This window comes from Ursus maritimus (assembly GCF_017311325.1).
Source record: "Ursus maritimus isolate PB19 chromosome X unlocalized genomic scaffold, ASM1731132v1 scaffold_X1, whole genome shotgun sequence".
Taxonomy (NCBI): domain Eukaryota; kingdom Metazoa; phylum Chordata; class Mammalia; order Carnivora; family Ursidae; genus Ursus; species Ursus maritimus.
This window is the reverse complement of record NW_024423319.1, coordinates 54,821,434-54,846,075: the sequence shown is the minus strand read 5'-3', so window position 1 is coordinate 54,846,075 and position 24,642 is coordinate 54,821,434. Positions and strand designations below refer to the sequence as shown.

The 24,642-nt window shown below is 37.8% G+C and overlaps 1 protein-coding gene across 1 annotated transcript in view; it reads left to right on the top strand.

Annotated features, from left to right (window-relative positions):
• The window catches only part of DACH2 (dachshund family transcription factor 2), an 835,748-nt gene that overhangs the window by 672,932 nt on the left and 138,174 nt on the right, over window positions 1-24,642 (top strand). The window contains exon 5 of the mRNA XM_008700629.2: window positions 15,199-15,357. Within this exon, the coding sequence (XP_008698851.2) occupies window positions 15,199-15,357 (159 nt within the window). The remainder of the gene's footprint in view (window positions 1-15,198; window positions 15,358-24,642) is intronic.

Sequence of the window (24,642 nt, the reverse complement as noted above, 5' to 3'; positions counted from 1 at the left end):
TTCCCTTTTTCTTTTTCTTTTTCTATTTCTTTTTGGGATTGCTGTGACTAGCTCTTCCAGTACTATGTGGAATGCAAGTGGGGAGAGTGCATCCTTTACTTGTTCCTGCCCTTAGGGGGCAATATCTCATGTTTTTCCACATTTAGGATGATGTTAGCTGTGGGATTATCATATATAGTCTTTATTATATTGAGGTATGTTCCTTCTACAACTACTTTTTTGAGGGTTTTTTATCATGAATGGATGTTGTACTCTGTCAAAAGGTTTTTTTTTTTTTTTGTATCTACTGAAATGATCATATGGTTCTTATCTTTTCTCTTGTTGATGAGATGAACAACATTGATTTGTGAGTATTGAACCACCCTTGCAACCCAAGAATAAATTCTCCTTGACTGTGGTGAATGATTCTTTTAATGTATTGTTGAATTTGGTTTGCTAGTGCTTTTTTTTTCATGTTACTAGTACCTTGTTAAGAATTTTTGCATCTGTGTCCATCAGGTATATTGGCCTGTAGTTCTCTTTTTTTGTGATGTCTTTATCTGGTTTTGATATTGCTATAATGCAGGCCTCATAGAATGAATTTGGAATTTTTCCTTCCTTTTCTATTTTTTGGAATAGTTTGAGAAAAACAGGTCTTAATTCTTCTTTAAACCTTCCATAGAATTCACCTGTGAAACCATCTGATCATGGACTTTTGTTTGCTGGGAGTTTCTTGATTACTGATTCAGTTTCTTTGCTGGTTATCAGTCTGTTCACATTTTCTACTTCTTCCTGTTTCAGTTTTGGTAGTTTATGCGTTTGTGGTAATTTATCCATTTCTTCTAGGTTATACAATTTGTTGACATATAGTTTTTCATAATATTCTCTTCTAATTGTTTGTATTTCTGTGGGGTTGGTTGCTATTTCTCCTCATTTGTGATTTTATTTATTTGGGTACTTTCTTTCTCTCTCTCTCTCTCTTTTCTTTTTCTTTCTTTTTTTTTTTTTTTGATAAGTCTGGCTAGCGGTTATCAGTTTTATTGATTTTTTCAAAGAACCAGCTCCTAGTTTCTTTGATGATCAATTGTCTTTTTTTTTAAGTTTCTATATCTTTTATTTCTGCTCTAATCTTTTATTTCCTTTCTTCTAATGGTTTTACATTTTGTTTGTTGTTTTTCTAACTCTTTTAGGTGTAAGGGAAGTTTGAGATCTTTTTTGCTTTTTGTGGTAGGCATTTATTGCTATAAACTTCCCTTATAGAACCACTTATGTTCCATCTCAGAGGTTTTAGACCATTGTGTTTTCATTTTCATTTGTTTCCATGTCTTTTTTTTTATTTCTTCTTGTCTTTCCTGGTTGACCCATTGATTGTTTAGTAACATATTATTTAACCTCTATGTATTTGTGTTCTTTCCTGATTTTTTCTTGTGGTTCACTTATAGTTTCATAGCATTGTGGTCAGAAAAGACACATGGTATGATTTCAATTATCTTGAATGTAGTGAGGCCTGTTTTGTGACCTATTATGTGATCTATTCTGGAGAATGTTTCATGGGCATTTGAAAAAATGTTTATTCTGCTGTTTTATGATGGAATGCTCTGAATATATCTGTTCAATCCACCTGTACAGTGCCATTTTTTCTTTGTTAATTTTCTGTTTGGATGATCTGTCCATTGATATAAGTGGGGTGTTAAAGTCCCATAGTATTATTATATTATTATTGATTAGTTCCTTTATGTTTGTTATTAAGTCTTTTATGCATTGGGTTGCTACTATGTGGGTGCATAAATATTTACAATTGTTATATTTTCTTGTTGGATTGTCCCCTTTAGTATTATATAGTGTCCTTCTTTGTCTCATGTTACAGTCTTCATTTTTACATCTGAAATGAGTCTCTTGTAGGCAGCACATAGATCCTCTTGCTTTTTTTAATCCATTGGAGCCTTTTGATTTCAGCATTTATCCCATTTATATTCAAAATAATTATTTATAGATACATCATTTTAGTATTTGTTTTGTCACTGTTTCTGAAGATTTTCTCTGATCCTTTCTTCTTTCTCTGTTTTGTGGTTTGCTGATTTTCTTTAGTAATATATTCGCATTTCTTTCTTTTTATTCTTTGCATGTTATTAGTGGGTTTTGATATATGGTTACCATTAGGTTTGCATCTAAACTCTTCTACATAGAACAGCTTATATTAAGTTGATGGTCATTCAAGTTTAAATCCATTTTTTACCCTCTCCTCCCCATGTTTTATATATATATATATATATAATTTTGTGAGTTCCTTAAATGATTTTTTACATAAATATTCATTTTTACTACTTTTGTGTTTCCTACCTTTATCAACGTCACTTTTGGTCTCTCCTTTCCACTCAGTCCCTTTTAATAGTTCTTGAAGGGCTGGTTTAGTGCTCATGAACTACTTTTTGTATTTCTGAGAAACTATCTATCCTTCTATTCTGAATGACAACCTTGCTGGATAGAGTATTATTGGCTACAGATTTTTCCCATTCAGCATGCTGATTATATCACGCCACTTTCTTCTGGCTTGCCAAGTTTCTGCTGAAAAATCTTCTGCTAGCCTTATGGATTTTCCCTTGTAAGTTACTATCTTCATTTGTCTTGCTGCTTTTAATTTTTTTTTCTTTATCCCTGTATTTTCCCAATTTAATTACAATATGTCTTGGTGTGGGGTCTGCTTTTTTTTATTGCAATGAGAGTTCTCTGCCTCCTGGATCTGGATGTCTGTTTCCTTCCACAGATTAGGGAAGTTTTCAGCTATTATTTCTTGAAATAAATTTTTTGCCCCCTATTCTCTCTCTTCTTCTGGTACTCCTATAATATAAATGTTATTATGTTTGATGGAGTCATTGGGTTCCTCAATTCTATTCTCATTTTGTATAATGCTTTTTTTGTCTCTTTCATTCAGCTTGGTTACTTCCTATTGTTCTGTCTCTATGTCATTAATTGATTCCTCTCCTTAGCCAGCCTGCTGTTCACTCCAGGAAATGTGTTTCTTATTTTGCTTATTGAGCCTTTTATCTCTGCTATGTTATTCCTGATCTGTGTGCTAAGGTCTCAGTCATGTTTTCCACACTTTTCTCAAGTTCAGTGCGTACCCTTATGATCCTTGCTTTAAATTCTCAGACATGTTATTTAAATCTGTTTCACTTAGATATCTGGCCATGCCTTATCTTGTTCTTTCATTTAGGATAAATTTCTGTTTCCTTATTTTGTCTGCTTCTCTGTTTCTCTGTGTTAAGAAAAGCAATTATGTCTTCTGCTCTTAAAAGTAGCAACTTTATGAAGAAGAGGTCCTGGAACGACCTGCAGTGCAGTGTCCCTGTTCATGAGAACCTGACACTTCATAAGAGTATCCTATGCATGTTGCTTATTTCCTGCTCTTGTGTCTGAGTCACTTTTCCTTCCAGTGCAATCATCTGCACTGACTCTGCTTGTTGTGGGCTGTGCTTTCTGTCTGTGATGTTAGTGGGACCCAGGAAGGCCAGCTTTGAGAGGGCATGCCTGCTGGGGAAATTGGGTTTGAGGCAGCATTGTTGGCAAAAAATTGTGCTGAGCTTTCGTCCTATGCTGGATCCCCCCAAGCACTGTGACTGTTGGGGTCTGCACACCAGTGAGTGTAGCTGTGGGTGTGAGGCTGGGCACTGAGCTTGGCAATGGCTGGACACACCTGGGCATGGTGCAGTGATGTGGGTTGGTGCTGCAAGTTGTCTTGGCATACCACATTGTGGCAGGTGTGTACCTGACAGCTGCATGTGATGCATGTGCAGCTTAACAAAAAATTCTGTGAGCCCAGAGCTGCAGTTAGCAGGCTTGGAGTAGGTGAGTTCTCAAGAGAATTCTTGGACATGGTGCATTGCTAGTGTGTTAGGTAGAAAGTGTCTATGCTGCCCAGCCTCCTACAGGTGGCCCTTTGTTTATGCTAGGGGTCAGAGAAGGTGAATGGTGACTGCCAGCTCCTTCATTTTCAAAGTCCCCCAACACACTCCAAAATCAGTATGAAAAAATCTGTCTCTCATTGGCCCCAGTGTTGTATAAATTACTCTTTTTATGTTGCCTTTTTGTGCAGGCTGCTGTGTCTTTAAGGGTAGTAACCCTGCTATCACTCACCCTCCCAGGTAGCCCATGCTGAGTCAGCTGACTTTTAAACCTCTAGGGTCCAAGTTCCACTGGTTATACAAACTCGGGATTCAGCCCCTGTGGTTTTCAAAGCCAAACGTTATGGGAATTAATCTTCCCCATGTAAGCTACCTGGTGTGAGGGCCCGTTTCCCTGCCTTCTCCCTGTATGCAGCTCTCTCCCTTTTGCAGGCAGCCTTCCTCCACCTTTCTGATTGCCCTAACCTTTCAGATGCAGCTTCTTTGTATTTAGTTGTGGAATTTTTCTGTCAGTCTTTGAATCACTTTCTGGTTTATTGACTTGGATGTGGATGATACCTAGTTGTAAACATGGGACTGGGCTAGCTCAGGACTCTCTTACTCTGACTGACACACGGACTGAGCACCAGATGCCCCTCATATGTTAAATTTTAATCTCCAATGTAATAGTATTTGTAGTTCGGGCCTTTAAGATGTCATGAATGGGATAAATGCTTTCATAAAATAGACCCCAAAGAACTTCTGAGATCCCTTATGCCATGGGAGGACACAGTGAGAATATGGCTATCTATGAACCAGAAAGTGGGTCCTCAACATACACTGAATCTTCCAATCTATGCTGTATTTATTATGTTGTTTTTACTCTGGCAGCCCAAAAGGACTAAGACAATACAGAATTGTCAGTTAAATAACACAAATTTATATTCACACAGTTTTGGAGGCTAGAACTCCAAGATCAAAATGTCAACAGGTGTGGACTCTCCTGAAACCTCTCTTCTTGGCTTGCAGGTAGCCACCTTTTTCCTGTGTCATTATATGGTCTTTCCTCCATGTGCACACATCTCTGGAATCTCTGTGTAATTCAGAATAGTGACAAATTTACAGCAAACTAAAAATTCAATGTTTAATAAATTATAGTACGATAACTCAGTAGACTACTGTGTAGCCTTTACATTTAGCCATTGCATATTTACTTTGTAAATGTGATACCTGAAGTAACATGGCAGAGTGTTTCAAAAGTAAAAATTGGTATCCATATGAGAAAAGTGCTGGAAAGATCTCAAAGAAGTGAAAATATATTTTATGTTGAATGTTAAGAACATGAGCATGTGATTTCTTCTTTATAAATGAGGAAATGCACATATTTTACAGAGTGTCAAAGATTCTGCATGCATACCCCTTCACAAAACAGAGTCAGTGTTTTAGGCAGTGTATGTCAAAATTCCAGAAAGGAAATGGGAGCAAGACCACTGACCTCTGAATGAATGAACCACATCAAGCAAATAGATGGGAGCCCACACAACCATTTTATTTTCTTTTTTTCCCAAATTGTATTTAAATTCTAATCATTTAAAATATAGTATAATATTGGTTTCAGGAATAGAATTTAGTGATTCATCAATTACATATAACACCCAGCTCATCACAACATGTGCCCTCCTTTATGCCCATCACCTATTTAACCCAACACCCACCCACCACATTCCATCAACCCTCAGTTTGTTCTCTATCATGAGTCTCTGATTCTTAATGGTTTCTTTCCCTCTTTTTTTTATCTCTTCCCATATGTTCATCTGTTTTCTTTCTTAAATTCCACATATGAATGAAATCTTATGGTATTTGTCTTTCTCTGACTGACTTATTTGCTTAGCATAATATACTTTAGTTCACTCATGTCATTGCAAATGGCAAGACTTCATTATTTTTGATGGCTGAGTAATATTCCATTATATATATATATCCCACAATGAACATTTGGGCTCTTCCATAATTTCACTATTGTTGAAAGTGCTGCTATAAACATTGGGGTGCCTGTGACCCTTTGATATTATTTTTGTATCCTTTGGATAAATACCTAGTAGTACAATTGCTGGTTTATAGGGTAGTTCTATATTTAACTTTTTGAGGAACCTCCTTACTGTTTTCCAGAGTGCCTCACCAGTTCGAATTCCCACCAACAGTACAAGAGGGTTCCCCTTTCTCCACATCCTTGCCAGCACCTGTTGTTCCTTGTGTTGTTGATTTTAGCCATTCTAACACTGTGTGAGGTGGTAACTTATCATGGTTTTGATTTTTATTTCCCTGATGAGTGAGGTTGAGCATTTTTTCATGTGTCTGTTAGCCATCCGTATGTCTTCTTTGGAGAAATGTCTATTCATGTATTCTGCCCATTTCTTAACTGGGTTATTTATTTTTCAGGTGTTGACTTTGATAGGTTACTTATAGATTTCGGATTCTAGCCCTTTATCAGAAATGTCATTTGCAAATATCTTCTCCCATTTTGTAGGTTGCCTTTTAGTTTTGTTGATTGTTTCCTTTGCTGTGCAAAAACTATTTATTTTGATGAAGTCCCAATAGTTCATTTTTACTTTTGCTTTCCTTGTCTTCTGTGATGTGTCTGGTAAGATGCTACTATAGCCGATGTCAGACAGATTGTTGCCTATGTTCTCCTCTAGGATTTTGATATTTTCCTGTTTCACATTTAGGTCTTTCATTCATATTGGATTTATTTTTGTGTATGGTGTAAGAAAGTGGTCCAGTTTCATTCTTTTGCATGAGGGTCTCCAGTCTTCCCAAGATCATTTGTTGAAGAGACTGTCTTTTTCCCCTTGAATATTCTTTCTGTTTTGTCAAAATGAGTTGACCATATAGTTGTGGGCCCATTTCTGGGGTCTCTATTCTGTTCTGTTGATCTAAGTGTCTGTTTTTGTGCCAGTACCATACTTTCTTTATAACTACAGCTTTGTAATATAGGTTGAAATCCAGAATAAGATGCTTCCAGGTTTGCTGTTCTTTTTCAGGATCGCTTTGGCTATTTAGGGATTTTTGTGGTTCTATACAAATTTTAGGATTGTTTGTTCTAGCTCTGTGAAAAGGGCTGGTGTTATTTTCATAGGCATTGCTTTCAATGTGTTGATTGCTTTGGATAGTATAGATATTTCAATAATATTTGTTCCTCCAATACATGAGCATGGAAATTTTCCCAATTCTCTGTATTTTCTTCAGTTTATTTCATAAGTGTTCTATTGTTTTCAGGGTATTGATACTTTAACTATTTAGTTAGATTTATTCTTTTGGTGCAATTGTAAATGAGATTAATTCCTTGATTTCTTTTTCTGGTGCTATATTATTGGCATATAGAAATGCAACAGATTTCTATAGATTGATTTTATATGCCTTGACTTTGCTGAATTCATGTATCCATTCTAGCAATTTATTGGTAGAGTCTTTTGGGTTTTCTACATAGAGTATCATGCCATCTGTCAATAGTAAAAGTTAAACTTCTTCTTTGCTGATTTGGGTGCCTTTTATTTCTCCTGTTGTCTGATTGCTGAGGCTAAGATTTCCAGTACTGTGTTAAATAGCAATGGTGAGAGAGGACATCTCTCTCTTGTTCCTGACCAAAGAGGAAAAGCTCTCAGTTTTCCCCATTGAGTATTATATTTTCTGTGTGTTTCTTGTACATGGTTTTTGTGGTGTTGAGGTATTTTTCCATCTAAACCTACTTTGTTGAGGGTTTTTATCAAGAATGCATATTAAATTTCGTCAAATATGTTTTCTTTTTTTAAGATTTTATTTATTTATTTGACAGAAAGAGATAGCAAGAGAGGGAACACAAGCAAGGGGAGTGTGAGAGGGAGAAGCATGCTTCCTGCAGAGCAGGGAGCCCGATGCAGGACTTGATCCCAGGACCCCAGGATCATGACCTGAGCTGAAGGCAGATGCTTAACAGCTGAACCACCCAGGTGCCCCCATCAAATATTTTTTCTGCATCTATTGATTGAAAGGATAATATGATTCTTTTTTTAATTGATTTTTATTTTTTTTAATTTTTAAAGTTTATTTATTTATTTATTTATTTATTTATTTATGAGAGAGAGAGACAGAGAAAAAGCATGAGTGGGGTGGAGGGGCAGAGGAAGAGGGAGGAGCAGACTCCCCCCTGAATGGGGAGCCTGACGTGGGGTTCAATCCCAGGACCCCAGGATCATGAACTGAGCTGAAACCATATGCTTAACTGACTGAGCCACTCAAGCACCCTAGAAAATCATATGATTCTTATCTTTTCTTTTATTAATGTGGTGTATCACATTGATTGATTTGTAAATATTGAACCACCCCTGCATCCTAAGAGTAAATCCTGCTTAATCCTTTTGAATAATTCTTTTAATGTACTGTTGGTTTCGATTTACCAGAATGTTGTTGAGAATTTTTGCATCCATGTTCATTAGGGATATTGGCCTGTAATTTTTATTTTTAGTGGGGCCTTTGTCTGGTTTTAGAATCAAGGTATTGCTGGCTTCCTTGAATGAGTTTGGAAGTTCTCCTTCCATTTCTATTTCTTTGGAACTGTTTGAGGAGAATACATACTAACTCTTCCTTAAATGTTTGGTAGAATTCCCCTGGGAAGCCATGTGGCCCTGGACATTTGTTTGGTGGGAGATTTTTGATTACTTATTCAATGTCTTTGCTTTGTTAAGGGTCTGTTCAAATTTTCTATTTCTTCCTATTTCAGTTTTGGTACTTTGTATGTTTCTAGGAATTTGTCCATTTCTTCTAGATTGCCAGTTTTTTTTGGCATATATATTTTTTATAATATTCTCTTATAATCATTTGTATTTCTGTGGTGTTGGTTGTGATCTCTCCTCTCTCATTTGTGATTTTATTTATTTGTGTCCTTTCTCTGTTCTTTTTGACAGTCTGGCTATGGATTAATTAATTTTATTTATTTATTTATTTTAAGAACCAGCCCTTAGTTTTGTTGATCTGTTATACTGTTTTGTTGATCTATTATACTGTTTTGTTTTTATATTGTTTCTTTCTGCTCTAATCTTTATTATTTCCCTTTTTGCTTGCTTTAAGCTTATTTGCTGTTCCTTTTCTAGTTCTTTTAGGTGTATGTTTAAATTGTGTATCTGAGACTTTTCTTATTTCTTGAGGTAGGCCTTTTTGATTTATACTTCCCTGTTTGGACCTACTTTCCTGCTCCTAAATGTTTTGAACTGTCATGTTTTCATTTTCATTTGTTTCCATGTATTTTTTATTTCTTCTTTTATTTCCTAGTTAACACATTCATTCTTTAGAAGGATGTTCTTTAACCTCCATATACTTGTGGTTCTTCCAAATCTTTTCTTGTCATTGACTTCATGTTCATAGTACTGTGGTCTGAAAATATGCATGGTGTTATCTCAATCATTTTGCACTGGTTGAGGCTTGATTTGTGATCCAGTATGTGATTTATTTTGGAGAATGTTCCATGTGTACTCAAAAAGGATGTGTATTCTGCTGATTTAGAATGAAATGCTCTGAATATATCTGTAAAGATCATCTGATCCAGTGTGACATTCAAAGCCATTGTTTCCTTGATGATTTTCTGCTAGAGGATCTTTCCATTGCTGTAAGTGGGGTGTTAAAGTCTCTTACTCCAATTTTATTATTATCAATGAGTTCCTTTATGTGTGTTATTAATTGATTTTTATATTTGGGTGAGCCCAATTTGGGGACATAAACATTTACAAATGTTAGTTTCTTTGTTTTTTATTAATTGATTTATATATTTATGTGCTCCCAAGTTGGGAGCATAAATGTTTACATTTGTTAGATCTTCTTGTTGGTTAGACTGCTTTATTATGACAGCCCTTTTTCAGCTCTTCTTACAGTCTTTGGTTTAAAATCTATTTTGTCTGATATACGTATAGCTACTCCAGCTTTCTTTTGATGTCCATTAGCATACTGTATGGTTCTCAACCCTCTCACTCTCAATGTGTAGATGACCTTGGGTTTAAAATGAGTGTCTTGTAGGCAGCGTATTGATGGGTGTTGTTTTTTATCCATTCTGATACCCTTTGTCTTCTGATTGGAGCATTTAGTCCACTTGCATTCAGAGTAATTACTGATAGATATGAACCTAATGCCACTGTATTACATATAAAGTCACTGTTCCTGTAGATTGTGTTCCTTTCTAGTCCTTGTTTGTTTTGGTCTCTGTTTCCTGCTCAAAGGGTTCCCTTTAATATATCTTGCAAAGCTGGTTTAGTGTTCATGAACTCCTTTATTTTTGCATCTCTGAGAAACTATTTATCTCTTCTTATTTTCTGAATGACAGCCTTGATGAATATAATATTCTTGGCCACATATTTTTCCCATTTAGCATGTTGAATATCTCATGCCACTTTTTTCTGACCTGCCAAGTTTCTATGGCTGGGTCTGCTGCAAACCTTTTGTATCTACCTTTGTAGGTTAAGGACCTTTTGTCCCTAACTGCTTTCAGAATTATCTTCTTATCTATTTATTTGGCTAGTTTCACTATGTTATCTCTTGGTGTTCACCTATTTTTGTTTACTTTGAGGGGAGTTCTCTGTGCCTTTTGGACTTAAATGTGTTTCCTTCACCAGATTAGGGTAATTCACAGCTATATGCTATAATTGGTTCAAATAGACCTTCTGCGCCTTTTTCCTGCTCTTCTGCTTCTGGGACTCCTATGATATGAATATTCTTATGCTTTGTGGAATCTCCGAGTTCCCTAACTACATTTGTGATCTAATTGTTTTCTCACTGTCTTCTTTTCAGATTCATTATTTTCCATAATTTTATATTTTATATCACCTATTCATTCCTCTCTTTATTCCATCTTAATTGTGATTACATCTAATTGGTTTTCCATCTCGGTTATAGTATTTTTACTTCAGCCCTGACTAGATTTCAGGTTTTTAAATCCCAGAATCCAGGGTTTCTCTTGTGTCTTTATGCTTTTTTTTCAAGCCCAGCTAGTACTGTTTTGACTGTTGTTCTACCTTCTTGTTCAGGTATATTGCTTATATCTGTTTTGAGAAAGTCCCCGGTTGTGATTTCTTGTTGATCTTTCTTTTGAGGAGAATTCCTCCATCTTGTCATTATGTCTAAGTTTCTGTCTTTTGTGTGTTATGAAAGCTTGTTATGTTTCTTGCTCCTGAGAGTAATACTATATTAATAAGGGGTCCTGGCACTTCAGGAAGTGTTTCTGGTGTATGCTGTGTGTACTCTGCTTTTGTGTTTTGGCTGCTCTTTCTCACAGGTTCAGTCCTCTGCAGAATTCCTCCTTGTTTGCAGTGGGAAGTGTCTGAACCTTTAACTAGGTGTGTTTTGATTTTTTTGTTAATATAAGCCTTTAAAAAAAGCTTGATCCAAGAAAAGTGAAAAGGAAAAGAAAAAAAAAGCAAACAAACAAAAAACTATAAGCTGATTCCAAAGAAAAACAAAGACAGAATAAAGAAGAGGGGGTGGGGGGAAGAATCTTGTTCCAAAAGGAGAGGCTTAAATAAACAAACCAACAAATGAACAAAAAACTATAAGCCTGATTCCAAAGAGAAAAGAAAAAAAAGAAAAAAGAAAAGAAATTAAATTTTAAAAATTTAAAAAATAAAATAAAAAATAATTAAAAAAAAAGATCTGGTCCTATGTCTACCATAACTGAAGCTGATGCTTTGATAATCAGTAGATTTGGTATTTGTGGGTGCCCTGCATTGGTCCTCTGGGGGAGAGGCTCACTGCTCTGGCTTACAGTCAGACCTGCTCTTGTAAAGATGCCCCTGCTAGGCACAGGGTGGTGTGGTTCAGTGTATGTGACTACAGCCTTTACTGGGGGTGCTGTTTTTTTCTCTGAAGTCCAACCATACTGTTGGACTGGTTGGGGGGGTAGAAGATTATGTCAACCTGCACTCATTCACAGGGAGGGGAACTCAGGGCCACCACTGTTCCTGAGGACTTCAAAGACAGGAACAATCTTCCCTCCTATGTCCCAGGTTTTTGTCCCCCAACCTGTCTGTGCCTGGGCCATCTGCTTGTCCAGTGCCACAGTTCTGTGTTTTATCTCTGGTCAGTGGCTGGGATTCAAAACTCCAAATCTTAAAGACCTGACAATATGCAGACCCACTCCCCTCCCCCACAAGAGCCTCACAGCACTGCACCTGACATGTTCTGTCCCAGAAAAGCAATTGCATTGCTGTGAGGATCCCTGGAGTCTATTGTGAATTATAGTGAAAAGCTGCAACCAGATTATCTGCCCTCCCTTTTGTGCCCTGCTGTTGAAAAGCCACTCAATGGCACTGGTGGGTTTTTTGACCTTGGAGAGGCAATATACCCTCTTCTAAATGTACTTCAGGAAGGGGAACATTCTTTCCCACTGTGACCCAGGGGATCCCCTCACCACAGTGTCTTGCATGAGCCCTATGCATTGCTCTTTCTCCCACTCTCTCCCTCTCTTCAAAAAGGGCTCCCTCTCCTCCACAGCACCATGGTTTTTCTCTCCCCCAATTCATGTCTCTGAATATTGCATCTGCCACATTCTCTCTCTCCCTCCATTTGTGCAAAATGTTTTCTTTTTTTAAGATTTTATTTATTTATTTGATAGAAAAAGAGAACACAACAGTGGGAGCAGCAGGTGGAAGGAGAGGGAGAAGAAGGCTTGCCAAGCAGGGAGCCCAATGCAGGGCTTGATTCCAAGACCCTGGGATCATAACCTGAGCTGAAGGCAGATGCTTAACGACAGCCACCCAGGCACCCTTGTGCAAGATGGTTTTTAATCCTCAGATTGATATCCTAGTTGTTCAAAATAATTTGATGTTGATCTAGCTGTATTCATGGGACAAGACAAACCCAGGGTCTCCCTAGTACTCTGCCATCTTACTTGCTTCTCCTATCTGAAGTCTCCATTCCTTCACTTTCATTCTGCAGGTATCTTTAGGTCTAAAATGAGTCTCTTATAAGCAGCATATAGACAGTTCATGTTTTTTAATCCATTCTGATGCCCTATGTCTTTTGATGGCAGGATTTAGTCCATTTACATTCAGAGTGATTATTGATATGAATTTAGTGTCATTGTGTTACCTGTATAGTTGGTGTTTTTGGTGATGTTCTCTGTTCCTTTCTATTCTGTATTGCTTTTGGTCTTTTTCCCCACTAAAAGAGCCCCCTTTAATATTTCTTGCAGGGCTCATTTAGTGCTCATGAACTCCTTTACTTTTTGTTTGTCTGGGAAATCTTTTATCTCTCCTTCTATTCTGAATGACAGGCTTGTTGGATAAAGTATGCTTGGCTGCATATCTTCCCATTCGGCACATTAAATGTATCATGCAACTTTCTTCTGGCCTGCCATGTTTCTGTGGACAGATCTGTTGCAAAACTGATCTGTCTCCACTTGTATGTCAAGGACTTTTTTTTTCCCTTGCTGCTTTCAACATTCTTTCCTTTTCTGTGTATCTTGTGTATTTGACTATGATATGTCTTGGTGAAGGCTGGCTTCTGTTGAATTTAATGGGAGTTCTCTGTGCTTCTTGGATTTTGCTGTTTCCTTCCCCAGATTAGGCAAATTTTCATCTATAATTTGCTCAGTTAAAACTTCTGACCCCTTTCCTTTCTCTTCTCCTGGAACTCCTATGATATGAATGCTATTATGTTTTAAGAAGTTGCTGAGTTCCTTAAGTCTACATTTGTGATCCAATACCTTTCCTTCCCTCTTCTTTTCAGCTTCATTATTTTTCCATAATTTTATCTTCTAGATCAGTGATTCATTCCTCTGCTCCTTCCATCCTCATTGTCATGGCATCCAGTTGGGTTTTCATCTCAGTTATAGCATTTTTAATTTTGGACTGACTAATTTTTAGCTTTTTAAAAATCTCTGGGATTCTTTAATGTCTTCTATGCTTTTTTCATGCCCAGCTACTACCCTTATAATTGTTGTTTAAAATCTGTTTCATACATCTTATATTTGTATTGATTAAACTCCTAGCCATTACTTCTTCCTGTTCTTTCTTTATGGATGAATTCCTACATGTTGTCATTTTGTCTAATTCACTGTTTGTATGTGTGTGTGTGTGATTGTTAGGAAAGCCTGTTATATTCATGCTCCTGAGAGTAATGGCTATATAAAGAAGTCCAAAAATAGGGCGGAGGTCTTATATGCACTCTGCTGTTGTGTTTTGGTTGCTCCCGTCCTCAGGTAAGTCCTCTGAAGAGTTTCTCCTTGCCTGTAGTGGGGGGTGTTAGGACCTTGTCCACTGTGTGACAAGTTTTACCTAAGTGTGTTCAGTCTGCTTGTTAAAAGAACCTAGATTCAAAGAAAGAAGGTAGATCTTATTTCTCCTATAGCTGAAGCTTCGTAGCACTCTACGATCAGGAGACTTGGTGTGTTGAGGGGTTTATGCTGATCTTCTGAGGAAGAGGCTTGCTGGGCTCATTTTCAGGTCAATCTGCCCTAGTAGACATAAACCTGTAGGGCACAGGGTGTCAGGGCTTAATGTAAGCAGCTCCAGTCTCCACTGCAGGGCACTGCATTGTTCACTGAAGTTGGTCTGTGTTGCGGTGCAAGGGAAGGGAATGGATTTGTTCTACTTTCTCCTCCCTGGAGTGGGGAGTTTGAACCCATCACTCTTCAGTAAGCCTTCATGGAAGAGTGAATAATCACCCCTCTTTTGTCCTCAGCTTCCATCAGATCTTTGTCCTCTCCTTGTCTGCGTCTGAGTTGTCTGCCTGCCAAGTGGCATAGTACTCTTGTGCTTTATCTCAGGCATGCAACTGGGTTTCAAAACTCCAAATTTTAGGGACCCATGTGGCACATACCTTCAGTGATCTTCTAAGGGAGGGTCACTGTGCTTTTGCCATTTGCTGGTTTGTCCCAGTAAAGCAGTTGCATGACCCTGCAGCGGCTGGGAGTTTATGGTAAGTCACAGCAAAAAGCCGGCACCAAGGTTTGCTGCCCTCAGCCAGTGTCGTTTTTCCTCTGTTAGGGAACAGGGAAGCACATTGGCACCACCAGAATGGGAGACAGTAATGGTCAGTTAATGGCCTTCAACAAGTTAGTGCCTTCAAAAGCTATTCATTATGATTTCTGATTTGTTTACACTACCTATAACTATATCATTCGTTAGAGTTGTTTAGTCTTCTCAGAAGCAGCTTGAAGGCTATTGAAAGTTTTTGAAACCATTATAAAAGTGAGTTACCTGTGTTTAATAATAATTTTCTAAGAAGTAAGATTAATAATTTCACCCTAAAAGGGAATTTTTCAAAAAACCTCTCATGGAAAGTTGCCAAATTACAATCTGTTTATAAAAATGTTTTTCAGGTGGAAGTGAATCCTCCTGGGATAAGGATAAGATGCAATCTTCTCTCACTGCTCCTGGACCCCAACATGGACTTGCTCATGCAGCCCTGGCTAGCCAGCCAGGACTTGGGGGTGCTCCCACCCTCAATCCACTGCAGCAGAACCACTTACTGAACAATAGTATGTATACAGTCCTTTCAAAACTCGTGTTGAGAAAAATACCACACAAGACCCACTAGACACGTTGGACAAGCAGGACTAGTGTATTCTTCTTCCATAATGTTTAACAATTTGAAGTCATAAGGGTAGATTGAGAGGGATTCATTTGAAAGTGTGGGTTTTAGAGTAAAGATAGATTGAGAGGGCATGTAGCAGAGTAGAGATACAAGGGAGGCCATGTAGCAGAGTAATTAAGAATGTTGTTCATAGTCACATAAACTTGGGTTTGAAATCCACATTTTTAAAATTCCATATTACTATTTGACCTCAGAGAATTCATCTAACTTTTCCAAGTCTCAGTGTCCACAAATCTGAGAAAAAACTTCCATTATTTCTTTCCCTGAGATTTTCATTTTCCCACTAAACCTTAGGATTAAAACAACAGAACAGAGAGTTTCTGAGATATTTTAATATGATGTTTTAAATCTTAATGAAATTATCAGTTATTAAGCATACAAAATAAGTTATGGTCTTACTTTAAAAATATTATAAACTCAAATGTGAAGGGTGCCATAAAAAATGGACTGTTAAGCAACAGTAAATAAACAAATGCCAAGAAAGGTATAAATATGTTTTGAGAAGTCAAAAAAGGACTGATTAAGGTAGACTTATTTCATAAAGCAAGAGAACTTGGAAAACTTCCAGTTTCTGGTCTGACGCATAAAGAGTTTAGAAGTCACTCAAGAATTTAGAAGTCACTCCTCCTCAAAGCAAGAACAAAAACTCTTTTAAATCCATCAGAGATTTAATTCACATGGCAGAGCTGTCCCCAAAACTGGAAAGATAGGCAGATACAGATAATCAGAGCTTATAAGGAGCAGAAGCCACAGCTAGAGTCCGGTAGAAACATTGAAATTGTTGGAGACTCAGTGAGGACCTAGCTTGAGAGATAAAAGACCCTGGGGGTCAGTTCTTAGTGGGTGTCTGCACTTTCATGAGTCTAAACTTCAGGAGCACCTTCATGTTCTCAGGGAGAACGTGAGAAAATTCCCTTCATGTTTTTGGCTGGGGGACAAGAAAAATATCCATTTCAAAATATGCTCAGTGTTCTGTTCTCCTCAACAAAGGCCTATCCTCAAAGGAAACAACTTTACCAGAGTTAAACTATTCTGTTTTATCAGAGCCTAACTGATGTGGGGAAAAGGATATATTAAAATCCAGCACCCTGTAATCACTGAAGTGAGGTAAGGGAAATGCACATCTCTAGCCCCTTTAACATTTCCTGTGGGGAAAGAGAAATACTTAACTTTAGCCACCTTTAGCCTTTCTCTCTCACCTAGAGAGAAAAAAAAAACAAAAATCACTTGTGAAAATCACAGCCTAAGGACACATGCTCACTAAGAGACTGAAATCTAATCATATGTTTCTCCTCCTTACACATTTTACCATCACCACACTAAGGCTCTGTGTAAGAACAGTGGGTTACAACTAAGAAAACTGAAGTCCTCAGATGCAACTGAATTTGAACTCTTTAAGATACACCAAAGATAACAGGGGGGATAAGAAATTACTACCACTAATACAACAGCTACAGCAAACAGTAAATATAACCTAATTCCCAGTCAGTTAAAAATAAAGCATCCAACTAAAAGCCTGTTTACCTCAGTTACCTTTAGCCAATGCACCATTTCAGGCTTTAAAACAAAAATTACAAGGCATGAAAAAATCAAAAACAAAAACATAAAAACAAAAAAACAAACACAGTCTACAGATATAAAGCAAGCATCACAACCAGAATTAGATATAGCACATATTTTAGAATTATCAGACTGAGAACTTAAAATAACTATAATTAGTATACTAAGAAAATGGAAAACATACAAGAATACATGGGAATGTTAACAATGTATGTTACTTATACTTGAATAAAACATACATGGGAAATATAAGCAGAGAGATGAAATTTTTAAGAAGCAAAAGTAAATGCTAGAAATCAAAAACACTCCAACAAAATGAAGAGCTTTGATGGGCTGATCAGTAGACCAGACAAAGTTAACAATTGAAGTATGTCAATAGAAACTTCCCAAAATGGAAAAAAAGTGAAAAAACAAAACAAAACAAAAAACCATGACTGAGGATGGCAGAGGAGTAGGGGACCCTTTTTAATCTGGTCCCCTGAATCGAGCTGGATATCTACCAGACCATACTGAACACCCATGAAATCAGCCTAACATGTAAGAAGATACAACTGGATCTCTACAAACAAACATCTACTGTGCTAGGTATTGAGGTACATAGCAGGGAGCCATGAATCTGCACACAGATATCGAAAGATAAACAGAAGGGGGTGGGAGCCGCCACGCTCGGGCACTGGGAAGTAGTAGCCACCTGCACTAGGGACCAGGCCAGACTCGCAGACTGGCACCCCCAAGAAAGCAGACTGAGACCTTGAGCCCGGGAATGCGCACGCGACCAGACTGAAAATTGGAGCTCTGAAGCGTGTGCGAACCACACTGAAATAGGGAGCTTGGGAGCACGCGTGGGAACCGGGGGTGGCTGGCAGTGTTAGAAGCACAAAGGACAGACACATGCCAGCCCTGGAAGTGAGGGCTAGGAGAGTGGCTGTGGGGCTCACAACCTGGGATGCCGTGAGGTTTTTAGCAGCACCAAGGGAAACAGAGTTAGAGTGGCCAGGAGAGCTCAGTAGAGAGTGAACTGTGATCTCTCTGTTCTGAGACAGAGGCTTGGATATGACCACTGCTGCTCTGACCCTCTGAAGAGTCACAGAAAGCCACCAGGGAAAGCCGACAGAGAACAAAAGCCCGGATAAACCAGTTCACACTATGCCCACCTCCCCCCCGACAGTGGACAGGGTAACTCTACCCAAACAGAGTTGCCTGAGTATCAGCACAGCAGGCCCCTCCCCCAGAAGGCAGTCTGAAAGAACAAGAAGCCCACATCCCTAAGGTCCCTATAAAACAAGTGCATCTTGCTTGGGTCCTGGTCAATAATTTGGGCTCTCTACATCCTCACAATGACACCTCACCAGAATGACAAGGAGGAGGAACCCCCAACAAAGGAAAGAAACAGAAACTGTGGCCTCTGCCACAGAACAAATGAATATGGATATAACCAAATTGTCAGAAATAGATTTCAGGTAACAATGGTCAAGATGATGTGGATGCTTGAAAAAAATATTAACGAAAATATTAACGAGAATATAGAATCTTTAAGGGCAGAAATGAGAGGGAATCTGGCAGAAATTAAAAATGTTATGAACCAAACGCAGTCTAAACTGGATGCTCTGACTGCCAGGGTAAACAAGGCAGAAGAATGAATTCATGAGTTAGAGGATGAGATGATAGAAAAGAAAGAAAGAGAAGAAACATGGCTTAAGAAACTCCACTTTCAAGAAATAAGACTGTGGGGGGTTACTGACTCAATGAAATGTTCCAACATCAGAATCATCAGTATCCCTGAGGGAGTGGAGAAAGAGAGAGGTCTAGAAGAGATATTTGAACAGATTGTAGCTGAGAACTTCCCTAATCTGGTGAAGGAAATAAGCATTCATGTCCAAGAGGCAGAGAGGACCCCTCCCAAGATCAAGGAGAACAGACCAACACAACGTCACATAATAGTACAATTTGCAAATCTTAGATCCAAAGAAATAATCTTGAAAGCAGCAAGGGGGAAGAGATTCCTCACCTACAGAGGGAGGAACATCAGAATAACGTCAGACCTGTCTACAGAGACCTGGCAAGCCAGAAAAAGCTGGCAAGACATATTCAGAGCACTAAGTGAGAAAACCATACAGCCAAGGATCCTTTACCCAGCAAGGCTGTCATTCAGAATGGATGGAGAGATGAGGACCTTCCAAGACTGGCAGAAACTGAGAGAATATGTGACTACCAAGCCAGCCCTAGAAGAAATATTAAGGGGAGTTCTATAAAAGTAAAAAGACCCCAAGAGTGATACAGAACAGAAATTTACAATCCATAGAAACAAAGACTTCACAGGCAGCATGACATCATTAAAATCATATCTTTCAACAATCATTCTCAATGTGAATGGCCTAAATGCTCCCATAAAATGCCATAGGGTAGCAGATTGGATAAAAAGACATGACCCATCCATTTGCAGTCTACAAGAGACTCATTTTGAACCTAAAGATATATCCAGACTGAAAGTAAAGGGATGGAATACCATCTTTCATGCCAATGGACCTCAAAAGAAAGCTGGGGTAGGAATTCTCATATCAGACAGATTAGACATTAAGCTAAACTATAGTCAGAGGTACAGAAGGACACTACAGTATTCTAAAGGGTGTATCCAAAAAGAGGATCTAATAATTATAAATATATATGCCCCCAACAGGGGAGCAGCCAGATACACAAGACAACTCTTAACCAGAATAAAGGGACATAATAATACATTAATACTAGGTGACCTCAACACTCTGATCTCAGCAATAGACAGATCATCCAATCAGAAAATCAACAAAGAAACAAAAGCTTTGAATGAAACACTGGACCAGATGGACCTCATGGATATATACAGAACACTACATGCTAGAACAACAGAATATTCATTCTTTTTGAATGCACATGGAACATTCTTCAGAATAGACCATATACTAGGTCATAAAACAGGTCTCAACTGATACCAAAAGACTGAGATTATTGCCTGCATATTCTCAGACCACAATGCTTTGAAACTGGTACTCAATCACAAGGAAAAATTTGAAAGAAACTCAAACACATGGAAACTAAGAACCATCCTGCTTAAAAATGATTGGGCAAACCGGGAAATTAAAGAAGAGCTTAAGCAATTTATAGAAACCAATGAGAACGAAAACACATTGGTCCAAAATCTATGGGACACTGCAAAGGCGGTCCTAAGGGGGAAAATATATAGCCATCCAAGCCTCACTCAAAAGAATAGAATAATCTAAAATGCAGTTTTTATATTCTTACCTTAAGAAGCTGGAGATGGAACAGCAGAACAGGCCTAACCCATGCCCGAGAATGCAACTGATCAAGATTAGAGCAGAGATCAATGAATTAGAAACCAGGGGCATGGTAGAGCAGATCAACAAAACTAGAAGCTGGTTCTTTGAAAGAATTAAAAAGATCTATAAGCAACTGGCCAGATTTATTCAAAGGAATAGAGAAAGGATCTAAATTAATAAAATTATGAATGAAAGGGGAGAGATCACGACTAACACCAAAGAAATAGAAACAATCATTAGGAACTACTATCAACAACTATATGCCAATAAATTAAATAACCTGGAAGAAACGGATGCCTCCTAGAAACCTATAAACTACCAAGACTGGAACAGGAAGAAATTAATTATCTAAAGAGACCGATTAATCATGAAGATATTGAATTAGTGATGAAAAACCTCCAAAATTAGACTTCAGGGCCTGATGGACTGCCTGGGGAATTCTATCAAACATTCAAAAAAGAAATAATACCTAGTCTCCTGAAGTTGTTTCAAAAAATAGAAACGGAAGGAAAACTTCAAAACTCATTCTACAAGGCCAGCATTACCTTGATCCCAAAACCAGGCAAAGACCCGATCAAAAAGGTGAATTACAGACCAATATCCCTGATGAATATGGACAACAAAATTCTCAACAAGATCCTAGCTAATAGTATCCAACAGTACAATGAAAGGATTATCCATCATGACCAGGTGGGATCCATCCCTGGGATGCAAGTGTGGTTCAACATTCGCAAATTGATCAGTGTGATAGATCACATTAATAAGAGAAAAGACATGAACCATATGATCCTCTCAATTGATGCAGAAAAAGCATTTGACAAAATACAGCATCCTTTCCTTTTTTAAAAAAAAGATTTTATTTATTTATTTGACAGAGACAGCCAGTGAAAGAGGGAACACAAGCAGGGGGAGTGGGAGAGGAAGAAACAGGCTCCTAGCGGAGGAGCCTGATGTGGGGCTCGATCCCAGAATGCTGGGATCACGCCCTGAGCCAAAGGCAGATGCTTCACGACTGTGCCACCCAGGCGCCCCCAGGATCCTTTCCTGATTAAAACACTTCAGAGTGTAGGGATAGAGGGTACATTCCTCAATCTCATAAAAACCACCTATGAAAAGCCTACAGTGAATATCATTCTCAGTGGGGAAAAGCTGAAAGCCTTTCCCTTAAGATCAGGAACATGACAAGGATGCCCACTTTCGCCATTATTATTCAACATAGTACAAGAGGTCCTTGCAACAGCAATCAGACAACAAAAAGGGATAAAATGTATCCAAATTGTCAAAGAAGAAGTCAAACTGTCTCTCTTCGCAGATGACATGATAATCTATATGGAAAACCCAAAAGACTCCACCCCCAATTTACTAGAACTTGTAGAGCAATTCAGTAATGTGGCAGGATACAAAATCAATGCTCAGAAATCAGTTGCATTTCTATACACGAACAGTGAGACTGAAGAAAGAGAAATTAGGGAATCGATCCCATTTACAATAGTACTAACCCCCCTAAGATATCTCAGAATAAACTTAAGCAAAGAGGTAAAGGATTTATACAGTAGAAACTACATAACAGTGATGAAGGACATTGAAGAAGACACAAAAAGATGGAAAAACATTCCATGCTCATGGATTAGAAGAATAAAGATAGTTAAAATGTCTATGTTACCCAGAGCAATCTACACTTTCAACGCCATCCCGATCAAAATACCAATGACATTTTTCAAAGTGTTGGAAAAATCAATCCTGAAATTTGTGTGGAACTAGAAAAGGCCCTGAATTGCCAAGGAAATGTTGAAAAAGAAAAACAAAGCTGGGGGCATCATGTTGCCTGATTTCAAGCTATACTAAAAAGCTGTGATCACCAAGACAGCATGGTACTAGCACAAAAACAGACACATAGACCAATGGAACCGAATACAGACTCCAGAAATGGACCCTTGACTTTATGGTCAACTAATCTTTGACAAAGCAGGAAAAAACATCCAGTAGAAAAAGGACAGTCTCTTCAATAAATGGTGCTGGTAAAATTGGACAGCTATATACAAAAGAATGAAACTTGACCACTCTCTCACACCATACACAAAGATAAACTCCAAACGGATGAAAGATCTCAATGTGAGAAAGGAATACATCAAAATCATAGAGGAGAACATAGGCAGCAACCTCTCCGACATCGGCCACAGCTACTTCTTTCAAGACACATCTCCGAAGGCAAGGAAAACAAAAGAAAAAATGAACTTTTGGGACTTTGTCAAGATAAAAAGTTTCTGCACAGCAAAGTTAATAGTCAACAAAACAAACAGTCAACCCACGGAATGGAAGAAGATATTTGCAAATGACACTACAGATAAAAGGCTGGTATCCAAAATCTATAAAAAACTTCTCAAACTCAATACATGAGAAACAAATAATCAAATCAAAAAAATGGGCAGAAGACATGAACAGACACTTTTTCAAAGAGGACATACAAATGGCTGACAGACACATGAAAAAATGTTCAAATCATTAGCCATCAGGGAAATTGAAATCAAAACCACATTGAGATACCACCTTACACCAGTTAGAATGGCAAAAATGGACAAGGCAAGAAACAACAAATGTTGGAGGGGATGTGGAGAAAGGGGAACCCTCTTACACTGTTGGTGGGAATGCAAGTTGGTACAGCCACTTGGGAAAACAGTGTGGAGGTACCTCAAAAATTTAAAAATAGAGCTACTCAATGACCCAGCAAGTACACTACTGGGTATTTACCCCAAAGATACACACATGGTGAAAAGAAGGGCCATATGCACTCCAATGTTCATTGCAGCATTATCTACAATAGCTAAACTGTGGAAGGAGCCAAGATGCCCTTCAACAGATGCCTGGATTAAGAAGATGTGGTCTATATATACAATGGAATATTATTCAGCCATCAGAAAGAATGATTACCCAACATTTGCAGCAACATGGATGGGACTGGAGGAGATTATGCTAAGTGAAATAAGTCAAGCAGAGAAAGACAAGTATCATATGGTTTCACTCATTTGTGGAACATAAGGAATAGCAGAGAGATCAGTAGGAGAAGGAAGGGAAGAATGAAGGGGGTGTAAACAGAAGAGGGAATGAACCACAAGAGACTATGGACTCTGGGAAACAAACTGAGGGCTTCAGAAGGGGAGTATTGTGGGGGATTGGGCTAGACCAGTGATGGCTATGAAGGAGGGCACATATTGCATGGGGCCCTGGGTGTTATACACAAGCAATGAATCATGGAACACTACATAAAAGACTAAGGATATACTGTATGGTGACTAACATATCATAATAAAAAAATTTGAAAAAGGAAAACAAAAACAACTGACGACAGATTATTGAAGAATTGTGCAGCAATTACAAAGGTGTAGATAAATGTAATGGGAATAAAAAAATAGCAAGAATGAGGAAAAGGAACAGAAGAAATATTGAAAGTAACAATGACTGAAAAATTTCTCAAATTAATGAGAGACACCAAATAAAAGATTCAGGAAGCTCAGAGATTACTAAGAGGAATAAATATTTTAAAAAATACACCTATACATATTATACTCAAACTGCAAAATCAAAAACAAAGAGAAAATCTTTAAAGAAAATCAGAGAGGTATAAATGGTCCTTACTCATACAAGAACAAAGATAAGAATTACACTGAACTTCTTTTTAGAAACCAGGCAAACAAGAATAGAGTGGTGTGAAATAGTGTTGAAGGAAAAAAAGAAAAAAAAAAAAAACACCAACCTAGAATTCTAAATCCAGTGAAATTTCCTTTTAGTAGTGAAGAAGAAAATAAAGATTTTCTCAAACAAAAGTTGAGGGAAATTGTTCCCCTACCAGAGATCTGCCCTATAAAAAATGTTAAAAGAAGGTCTACAGAGAGAGCGGAAATAATTTATGTCAAAAGCTTGGATCTACATAAAGGAAGAAGGTTAGAGAAGGAATAAATTAAGGTAAATGTATTTTTTCTTATTCTTAGTCAGTCTTACTAATAATACTCTATTCAAAATAATAACAATATATTGACAAGTGATATAAATGGCAATAATATTATAAGGGATAAGAGGGAGGAATTGAAAATATTCTGCTAAAAGATACTTGCAGTACATGTGAAATGGTATTGTCTTCTTTGCAAGTGAATTTAAAGTTGTAAATGCATATTGCAAACTCCAGGGCAACCATGTAAATTTTTTAATAAGTAAAATTAATATACTAAGAAAGGAGAGGAATTAGAATCATATCAAATATTCAGTTAATACCAGAGTATACAACAAGAGTGGAAGACAAGATT